At 36.0% G+C, this 10,733-nt stretch overlaps 1 protein-coding gene across 5 annotated transcripts in view; it reads right to left on the bottom strand.

The window, feature by feature from the left end:
* Positions 1 to 10,733, bottom strand: part of LOC107733373 (protein unc-80 homolog) — a 60,775-nt gene that overhangs the window by 38,084 nt on the left and 11,958 nt on the right. For 3 of the 5 annotated variants that reach the window (XM_016544983.1, XM_016544982.1, XM_016544984.1), the window contains 12 exons: positions 9,769 to 9,932; positions 9,423 to 9,631; positions 7,336 to 7,442; positions 6,100 to 6,247; positions 5,462 to 5,634; positions 3,724 to 3,936; positions 3,465 to 3,600; positions 3,222 to 3,355; positions 2,447 to 2,627; positions 2,150 to 2,362; positions 876 to 976; positions 601 to 801 (listed from right to left, as the gene is read on the bottom strand). In XM_016544983.1, the coding sequence (XP_016400469.1) occupies positions 601 to 801; positions 876 to 976; positions 2,150 to 2,362; positions 2,447 to 2,627; positions 3,222 to 3,355; positions 3,465 to 3,600; positions 3,724 to 3,936; positions 5,462 to 5,634; positions 6,100 to 6,247; positions 7,336 to 7,442; positions 9,423 to 9,631; positions 9,769 to 9,932 (1,980 nt within the window). The remainder of the gene's footprint in view (positions 1 to 600; positions 802 to 875; positions 977 to 2,149; positions 2,363 to 2,446; positions 2,628 to 3,221; positions 3,356 to 3,464; positions 3,601 to 3,723; positions 3,937 to 5,461; positions 5,635 to 6,099; positions 6,248 to 7,335; positions 7,443 to 9,422; positions 9,632 to 9,768; positions 9,933 to 10,733) is intronic. The other 2 variants (XM_016544986.1, XM_016544985.1) reach the window with 1 other exon arrangement.

A 10,733-nucleotide genomic window follows, 5' to 3' on the forward strand; every position in this document is an offset into this window, starting at 1 on the left:
TATTTTATATATGTAGCAGAACCTATTTTTAACCATGCAGCAAATATTTTAAAATATTTTGGAAAATTACTTAAAAATACTTAAATTACTTTTTAAACCATTTAACTGATTGTATTAATCTGTCAAAATTCTTACTATCGGTTAATGGTTAACTGGTTAATGAGCATCCCTAACTGAAAACAGACTGATTGAAAAGCTTGGTATAGGCCTATTATTTTTAAAATGTGAGAAACAACTGCCTATTCAGAATTTATACAGTGTAAAAAATATTGTTGCAATTACAACTTAAAATATTTGCGTTAAAATAACGTTCTCGGATTTAACTTGAAATAGTCTATTCAAGTTGTCACTTACTTCACATTTTAAGTTGACTAAATGTAATATTTTAAGGCAGCATGACCACTTTAAGTTGAAACCACATTTTCTTTACAGTGTACAGAATGCAACTTGACTTTTTGATCATCAGAACAAAATTAATAATATGTGTACAAAATGAATACATTTTAACTTGCAACGTTACTAAAGGAACATCAAATTCTGTTTTGGGCCATGTCGAACAGTGACACTGTACTACAGAAACACTGAATATTATTTAACCACCTCTTTGCTCTTCTTGGCACGGCCACTGATATTGCCGGTGGTGCTGTTCTCTTTCAGACTGTCTACTGTCTCTCCATATAGAAGTTTGATAGCACGAACGAGCCGAGCACATGAGCGGCTGTGGTGCTGATAGCAGCGAGGGTGGCAATAATCCACATGAGTGCAGATGAAACTCTGCTGGTTGCACAGCAGAATCATGATCTGGAAATTGAGAAAGAGGATTGTATCAGACAAATTTATTTCACACAGGGAAAAGTCAGAGTGCTGGCACTTACATGTAGCCACGACATGTTGCGATGGTAGTTGTCCTCCACACCCCCTGTGCTGCCAGGACCCTCAGGCTCAATGCTTGGCTCGCTTGCACTCCAAGGGCTCCCTAAACATATAACACATACACACTTTATAATTAATGAAAAGAAGTTCTTATTTATGTTGTCAAGTTTTGGTTTACTACATAACTGTTAGTAATGTACAGCAAAGCCATTATCTGCATAAGCATATTTGTATTGCATATCTATTTGTGGCATTGACAAAAATGTATGTTTATTATTTTGGATGTGGGCAGTTAGTTGTTTTAGATGAATCGCTTTGACGTTTATAGTGTCCATATATGCCTTGTATAATCCATAAAATTATGTAAATCAAGCTAAAGAGGCTAGAGGTAAATATAAATGTATATAGAAATAAATCAATTTGGTGACCCCTGCTGTATACAGAAACATGTTATGTATTTCTCACTTGGAAGATTTAAAGCAGTAGTATAAACATTTCAAATAGTGGAAAATATTTATGATATCATAGTTCAGTGTTAAGGGCTGTTCACACCAAGAACGATAACCATAAATACAACTATATTAGCGTCCACACCAGCCGACGATATCGTCTGTTTATTCCAAGTGCACGCTCATCTGCCGCTTGAAATTCTCGAGCTCGTCATAGCAGGATTGATTCTGATTGGCTGTCAATGTTTTTATCGTTCATCAGCTGCAAAAAATCGTTCTGAAAGCGATTCCAACGAGATCGTTTCTCTGTGCCTTTATCGTTATAGCTGTGGTGTGGACTCTGCTATTCTTTAATATTGAGAACGATTTTAGAACTATGTCTTTATCGTTATCTTTATAGTTATCGTCCTTGGTGTGAACAGGCCTTTACTTTTGACAAGTTAGAATTTCTGAGACACATTCAATGAAAGAACTGCAAAACAGCCATCCAGTTTGAATTTAAAAAACACCTTTCATATTTTCATTCATAAACGTTTATGACACTTTGTCATCTTAGCTTCACAAACTGACCATTAAGTTATAATATGCACGGATATGCATTTATCCTTGTGTTTGTTGGGTCAGCCTAACAAATATTTTTCTCTACCATTCAGTAAGGTTTATTATTCATGCCATTTTTTTCCCATTATGCATGTATTTCCAAATAAGGTTTGGAAGCTTTGGCCAGCTCCCTAATTATTACATTTACAAATTTAACATTAAAGCCCTCAGATACATGAGGTCAAGCTAAAATAAATTTATATAGATCAGGAGAAGGATTGTTTGACCTATATCAGTGACAGTATCTCTACTCTGGGAGAGCAGCCGTTCCGATTCTGCGTCATTCTCTGACTCAGAGTCCTGTCTGGACGTCTTAGTGCTTTTCAGACTCCCTGCTCGGCGGATAGAAGACAAAGAGCCTCCTTTCTTTACTCGAAAACTCCTTGCTCCTTTAATCTGTAGTAACCGAGAGCCACCAATACGGATCTTCCTAATTGGAGCTGGGGAAAAGAGACAAGACAAAATTATAAATCAGACTTCAGCCTTGATCAAACATGTAGACAATTATTCCTCTTCCATTTTACCCAGTGGCTCTTGTGATGATTTCTTTTCCTCACAGCCAGTGTCAGACTTGAGGGTGTGGCTGCTGCTATTCAGAGAATCGTGCCCATCCTCATCATCCAGGATTCCTGCAAAGCTGATCTTCCTCTCATAGCGGTGACGGCCTAGCTCAGGGTCCAGACGCAAACGACAGCTCTCTAAATCCTATTGAAGCCAAAAGACAAGCCTGTTATATGCATTCTTTTTCTGTGCAATTTAATATCCGCTTGCCCTTCAATCATTAGTCAAACAGGCTGAATATACACCAGGGCTATATGCTATATGCTAAGAGCTGAATTGAACTGAATCAAGATATTTAAATTCGAGAAATGTTTAATTCTGAATTCTGCCATACACATACTTAATGAAAGATATATGGAATGTTTTTTATAAAGATATGAATTTATCAAATCTCTCTGAATTGTTAATCGTAAAGGCACGCACGACATGTGGAATTTTTTTTTAAATTTATTTATTTTTTTAATATTACTTTTTAGATTACATTTATTTTTATTTCAGTTTTAGTTTTTATTTTATTTCAGTTTAGTTTTTATTTATTTTCAGTTATTTTACTGCTTCAACTCAAACTAAGTTAGTAAGTTAATAGTTTTAGTTTTAGTTAACGGGGTCATATGATGCGATTCAAATTTTTCCTTTCTCTTTGGAGTGTTACAAGCTCTTGGTGCATAAAGAAGATCTGTAAAGTTGCTAAACTCTGATGAGTGATTTTGGTCTGAGGGAGACAATACCAAAACTGACCACAAGGGGCTCTGTCCTGGGTCTGGGGAGACAGGGAAAGGTCTCTCGCAGGAAAGTGGTGATCTCCAGAAGCAGCTGACAAGCAGCCATCTTCAGAGCAAAGGGACATCCACACTTCGTGGGGTTGACTGTGTCTGTTGAAAGAATCATAAAAAAATATATAAGCTAAATGCTCAACTATTATATTGGATTTGAAGTGTCCATTGTCTTTGTTTCATCTGAATTCATCATTTCCACTCTTACTGTCATCCAGATAATCTTCCTCCTCATCCTCCTTTTTGGCTCTCCTCTTGCTCTCTTCATCATAGATAAAACCCAAGATGTTGGCTGGACTCTCACTGTCTGAGTGGCAAATTTCACTCAGCCGAGTGCCTATCGCCTTTTTGAGGATACAAATATTGGATGCAGGCAAATACCACAAATGAATTTCTCAAAAATTACATAAGAATGTTTTCTGCAGGAAAGACTACATTTGAATATCTGTCAGTATAATGTGACTCACATCTCCCCACTGGTAAAAGTGTTTGGCTGCGTTCCACTGGAGCTTTGTGTTTCTTTTGTTTCCTGCTACAGGCGATCGACCTCTGGACAGTCCTCTCTTAGTGATGTTCACATGGTGACCTTTCATCCACTCTGGCCAGTTACCACGGTTACAGCGATGCACAAAACGAGCACACTCCAGGAAAAGTGAGGCCCTTGCCACCACGGGCGCTTCCTGGTGAAGACATTCAGCAAAACTAACAAGACAGTATTCGGTTCCTTATTTTTTCTGAAAATAAAGACCAATTTTTGACCTTGATTTAAAGATGCACTCAGTAATCATTTGCTAATTTAAAAAAGTAATACACATAAAGAAATTAATAGCACGTTTGAGAAATATAATTTTAAAATGATGTAAACTCACATGAGATTACTCTAGACATATCAATGGTCTATAATAGTAATAATAATAATGCGGCCAAGTCAAAATGTATCTATTAGGATACAGCTAGAAAAAAAAAGTATAAAAATGAAAACACTCAAATTTTAAATATTATTAAATGCACTATATTATTTTAACATTATATTTTTACTTAACATGTCAATGATGTCTTAACTGTTTAATGGATGTCTGAATAAATCCCCTAATTTTGTCAAATAATAATTAAATTTCGCCTGAACCTTTAGAGTCCACTTTCTCGACAGAGGTTTAATGACAGCCAACAACATTTAACAGATTATATCTCAGCCATGGTTTGATGTTGACATAATGATTATCATTAGTATATTATCAATAGAAAGCTGAGTTTCTGATAGTGCACTTTCCCTTTAAGTGTATTTAGGAAAAATAAATAAATACACACGTAAAAACAAGCAAACCAGAAGAGTCAGAGACAACAACATTAATATGTCCGCAAGGACCCGCAGCTCCCATGCCACAGATTGAGAATAAATCAATCGCAGAGTGCGAACATGTGATGGCGACAGCTAACACACCACAAAATACTTCTATCCAAGACAAATCTGCAGCAGGGAAAGAACTGAGAGCAGACAGGTTCAACATACCAATGCAAACAACAACATCTGGTGAAAATGTATTAAGACTGAATCTAAGAATGCCCAATTTATAGATGTGTGTAGTATGAGATGAGAAAAACATACACAAAAACAAAACAAAAGATAAACAGCTTCAGTAGCAGCAGTAAAAAAAACTTCATAGATCCATGTCTATAGGTATCAGTATTAAGTCCTATATCAAGAGGCACCAACAAATTTTGAAAAGATAAATAAATAAACATAATAAATGCACCTTAAGGGCTGGTATACACTACGCAACTTTGAAATTATGAACACATTTTAAAACACTAGGCATCATACACTTGCTGCCTTTGGCAGGCATCATATAATATCATCACACAATCTGGGCATCATAGACTAAACAACTGAGGATCACACACAATTAAACTTTCAAGATATTCTGAACTAATGCAGAAACATGTGCACCCTTGCTAGGATCTGTGACAAATTAAAACATGCGTTGTAAAATTGACTAAAATATCAAATATGTTTGATATCCTCTGACTGGGTGGAATCAAAGTCTGAAGCTAAAAAAAAAGTGCAGACACAAATGTGGGCAAAACTTGTGTAGTGTATTCCAGCCTTTAATACTAATTATCTTGATATTTTATCTGTCCAGTCTAGATATGTTTCAAAAGTAATGTGAAACCATTTTATATACAAGCAGAAGAAATAGAACTGACCAGGTCCAGCGCTGCTGCTAAAATGGAAGCATCTGGTATAGTTCCTGGCTCACAGCAGTTCAACAGGAACTGAAATCTCTTCATGCCCTGTCTGATCGCACCTAGATTCACAATGTTCTTATTCTTCATGGCCTCCTGACTGGCAGCCAAGCGCTCCTGGAATCCATGGCAACCTTGTCAGGGCACAGAATGATGTCAGTGAAAGGAGTGTAGAACCTCTGCATGAACAGCTGGTGAAATATGCATCTGGTGATATCGAATGAACATGCATGTCGGTTTTTTGCCAATAGTCTAAAACAACAAGAATACTCAAGATCGGCAAATCAAACTATGTCTATGACTTCTGAAATCCTCCAAATAAATATCTAATAACTATTAACTATTAACTTGGAGAGCTGAAGGTTCATGACAACAGTGACAAAGCTGTGATGGGTCATGGTGCCAGGTCATAGGTCAGAGAACCACAATCCCTCTTCCAGCAGATGGCTCTGATAAAGATGGACAAACACACAGAGAGCTGGTATGGAAGATGGTAGAGGAGTGTACCAGAAGCACAAGACACGTCAAGTACGGACACACACACAAACAAACAGAGCGAATTGTGTACGGAGGTGAGGGAAGGCACTCCAGGATTCTACCATCTTTCTCTTCTGTGTGGTGAACCTTGGAAGGGTTCCTCCGACCAGACCGCCATTTACCGAGCCGCTTGAAGAAATTCTCCTCTTCCTCTCGCCCATATTCGATAGCGCTACCCTCTGACAGCTTCACGGCACTGGTGAACTTGACCTGAGATGTACAGAAAAGGCTCGAATCAAGGACTTCCTCTCTAATAACTCTACAGCAATGACTGATTGTCTGTCATGAAAGTTCAGCTGTATTCCCAAGAAAGAAATTAGGTGAGGCAGAAAAATGATTGCACTAATGATCACAGTAACATTGATATAGTTTCTGGTGGGACCTGATGAATATTACCCCCTTTCCCCCCTTGTGTGTGCATATTAATGGAGCATTATTATTAATAATTCATTTTACTTTGTTTTGTGTGTACCTGTGTTTCTAGTTTCATTTACTATAGTTAACTAAAATGAAAACCTTAAGAAATAAAATTAATGTTAAATAAAAAAAAAATACATATATAAAAAACATTTTTTATTTCAGCTAGTTGTCAAGGAAACATTTCGCATTTTAATTTAGTTTAACTTGATGTACTAAAATAACTAAGACTGAAATAAAAATTTAAATGTACATAAACATATTAGAAAACAAACAAAAGCTACTAAAATGACACAAAAAGAACATCAGAAAAAAATACTAATAGGATACTAATAGGATGGAAAATATAAAAATATAAACTAACTCAAAATATGAATAACAAGTATAATAGTCTATATAATAATCTATTGTTTTAAAGCAATTCATACATACAATGACTGGAATAAACATCTATGATGAGCATGTTTTTGATTTCTTTTTTTAAGTTTTATTTAAATTTTTTTGAGGGGCATAAAATTAAAACAGTCAAGGCAGTGTTATTTTAGTATCATTGATATTCTATATCTTTGATACATATACTATATCAATGACATACTATGTTTTTTGTTAAAAATTTGAATTAGATTAATTGTAATTTCTGTTTATTTAGAGAGAGAAAGTATAGTCACATGTATTCAACGTCAAGGAAAGTATGTGAACACCACATGACAATACAGAGTCATTAAACTTGAAAATGAAAATCCATATCAAACCAACATGGATAATATTACAATTATAAGAACTTTGCAGATGCGTTCTAAACTAGATTTTTTATTATCATGGGCACTCTTAACCAACTATCCTAACCTTACTACTCAGTAAATGCAGAGATTTGCCCTCACCTTGGAGCTCTGTCTGATAAAGGACAGTCTGTCCACTGAGCTGATGTCCAGCAGGTCCTCCACCCCATCAGCCAGACCAGATAGAGAGGAACGTTTCAGCCAGTTTCCTGTTCCACAAGTTAAATGGTTATATGAAATAATGTCAGTGTAGCACTCTGGTAACTCTGAGACCTATTCAGGTTTGCACTCTGGTACCCTTTAAATGGAAGTGCAAACAAGCCAAAAGGAATGAAAGAGGGAAGATTTCATGCTGGTGCTCCGGCTCATACAGCATAAACACAAAAATGGACAAATAAAACATACACACTCACATTACATAAAAGTATTAAAAAAATACATAAATAAATAAATAAACCTTTGATTGCATTTTTTTTCTTCCATTATGACACTGTATGATGAGGCTGCATAACTAAAACACAACACACATACGTAACATGGAGAGAGTGAGTGGATGGCGAGCTTTCCTATGGCATGCTGGTGACAAAAAGGAAAGAACAGAGATATGAATGATTTTTCTTAACATTCAGATCCATAACACACCAGTAAACCAATTACAACTAAAGACTCTAGTTAAAATACAGTTTATTGGTTTATTTTTTTAAAAGTCCTAATATTAACTTCACAATCTCTCATATTACAAGCATTCTTATAATAAAAATATGCATAAGGCTGTATACCAGAAAGAGCTTTTACAATCTTACCTATGTGTTACACGGACATTAACTCGTTAAAGGGAATACAAATCTTCCTTTGTTATGAACAAATTAAAGTGAGTAAATGATGACAGAATTTACATTTTTTGGGTGAACTATTCCTTAAAGAATCATCTGTGTATGGAAATTATAATTTTGTAGTTATTAGGTTACAGCGAGCAAATCACTATCAATCTAGACCTGTTAAAGAGCAGGTTATATGGCTTTTTGAAAAATATCTCTTTTGCAGTTTATAACGTAGCTATCCTTAAATGAAAACAATCTGCAAAGTTGTTAATCAAAAAAGTGCATGATAAATAAAGATATTGTCTCTCAAAAGAGAGAGTCGATTCTGAATTGCCTTAAGGAGTCGTCATATTTTCGAATCTTTTGCCTGTTACCGGTATACGTCACTGGGTAACACATTTGCATAATCCCCACCTGCCCGCGAAATACGAACAGAGTCTGACCTGCCCACAAACACTTCCGCTAGTTAGTGTGTTTACATCATGTTGAGAAGACGCTGTGTTCAAGGATACCACAGAAATACAATTCGAACCTTTTGCTGTGTGCTCGTCATTTTACCAAGGACTGCTTCTCTAATCTTGGCTTTTATCTTCGTTGGCTTCTTCACTGGGTAACACATTTGTATAATCCCCGCCTCCCCGCGAAATACGAACAGAGTCTGACCTGCCCACAAACACTTCCACTAGTTAGTGTGTTTACATCATGTTGAGAAGACGCTGTGTTCAAGGATACCACAGAAATACAATTCAAACCTTTTGTTGTGTGCATGTCATTTTAGCAAGGACTGCTTCTCTAATCTTGGCTTTTACCTTTGTTGGCTTCTAATCTTCTTTATTTGGACTAACAAGCTCTCCGAACCAATATCAACAGGCTTGGCTAGCTAACCAATCAGAGCAGAGTAGGCTTATGGAAAAAAGGGGTTTGCTCCGAACTTGCTTCGAACGAATAGTTTCGAAATCATTGGCAAATGACTCTAATATTAAATGTATATTCTGAGAAAATTACAATGTTTTCTGACCTTAGATGCATTTAAACCTGTTGTAGGGGACTCCAACACAATATTAGGACACTTTAAAATACTATATGACCTGCTCTTTAAGATAAATGTATTTACTGTACTTTGCATTTTACTTACTGTTTATGTGCTGTTTAATGAGTAAATGTATTTCATAATACACTTGAATCCTGCATACAGTAATTCTGTAATTAAAGAAATTCAGAAAAAGGGTAGCCAAGGGCTAAACTCATCCTCTGATCACACTGTTGTTCATAGTGAAGACTCTAATTATCTGCTTTGTATTCGAAAACAAAGGAAGAGAGACAAATAAGACTATGTGTGTAAAGAATTTCTTTCTCTCAAAAACATACCTATGGGCAGTTTGAGCTTTTTGCGTAGTGAAATCCGACGGGAACGTGAACGCGAACGACGGTCTGTGGTAGTACCAGAGTGGGCAGTGGTGCACTCTGAGGTATCCTGCTCTGATTGGCTGCTTGTATCACTGGCGGCACTCTGAGATTTGAACATCTTCCTCCAAAAGTCTTTTCTCCCTAGAAGTGCTCCTGGGATTTGCTCTTCACTGAAACACGGATACAGATACATACAAAAAGTTTTGAATTGGTCAAACAGTGTACTAAGCAAATAGACAAATAGAAATTCCACTGGCATTTTTATACTGAACATTTGAGTAAATGTGTGTTATATTTATGCATGTACTTTTTTGCTGAAGATGGCTTGGTCTCCTCCTTTTCATCGTTTTTTTTTGTGGTATTGAGTTTTTCAGCGCTGTCCAGAAGTGCACTGAGAGCCACACGTCGGAAGACATTTCCATGGGACTCCTTAATAAACTGAACCAGCTGACGTATGTCGCAATACAGACCCTGATTTGAGTGTGTTTAGATGTAAGCAGAGACAATCATAGTGTGAATGTGTGAAAAGAGAGAGAAGGAAAATAGAAAAGAGAAATACAGATTTAAATATTCACACTTCTGTGAACAAGAGACTGCTTTACCTGAGAGGTGCTACACAGCTATTTATCAGCTATTCATTCTACATACTCAATATACAAACAAACACTCAAAGTATAACTACTATTATACCATGTACTAACTAGACGTCAAACAGCAAGATCCCAGCCATGAACAATTTGTCTGTCCACCCTGAATGCTAAAATTAAGTGTGATACTATCAATCATAAACTACAAAACTACAGACAATCAGAACAAATCTATCTCAGTTCTGCCTCAGACAGAGTAAAACATGTTAAAAGTAATTATTGCGCAATGCAAATTTATCTCACAATGCAACTTTACACCTCATAGTGTGACTTAAAGTAGTGACAGATCTTTTCTTCTATATTGTGATCTACATCCGAGTGAAATGGTTTATTGGAAAAAAAGTAGGGCAGTGCTTTTGTCTATTCATTGGTTGTCGATTGTTGGATGGAGGCAGACCTGAATGTGAACTTGCAGCGGATTGTAGGAAAGGGGTAGTGTTAAGGTGGACTAATGATTGGAGAAGTTTGGCATACGTCACCAGAGAGACGTCTGTTGAAATTTAGATTAAAAATTGAAAACTTTGAGATCAAAAAAAAAAAAGTCAAGTTTAATAACATGCTGACTTTAATATAAATATAATATATATATAAATATATATATATATATATATATATTTTATTTTTT

This window comes from Sinocyclocheilus rhinocerous, unplaced genomic scaffold, assembly GCF_001515625.1.
Source record: "Sinocyclocheilus rhinocerous isolate Xijiao unplaced genomic scaffold, SAMN03320098_v1.1 scaffold3688, whole genome shotgun sequence".
Lineage (NCBI taxonomy): Eukaryota > Metazoa > Chordata > Actinopteri > Cypriniformes > Cyprinidae > Sinocyclocheilus > Sinocyclocheilus rhinocerous.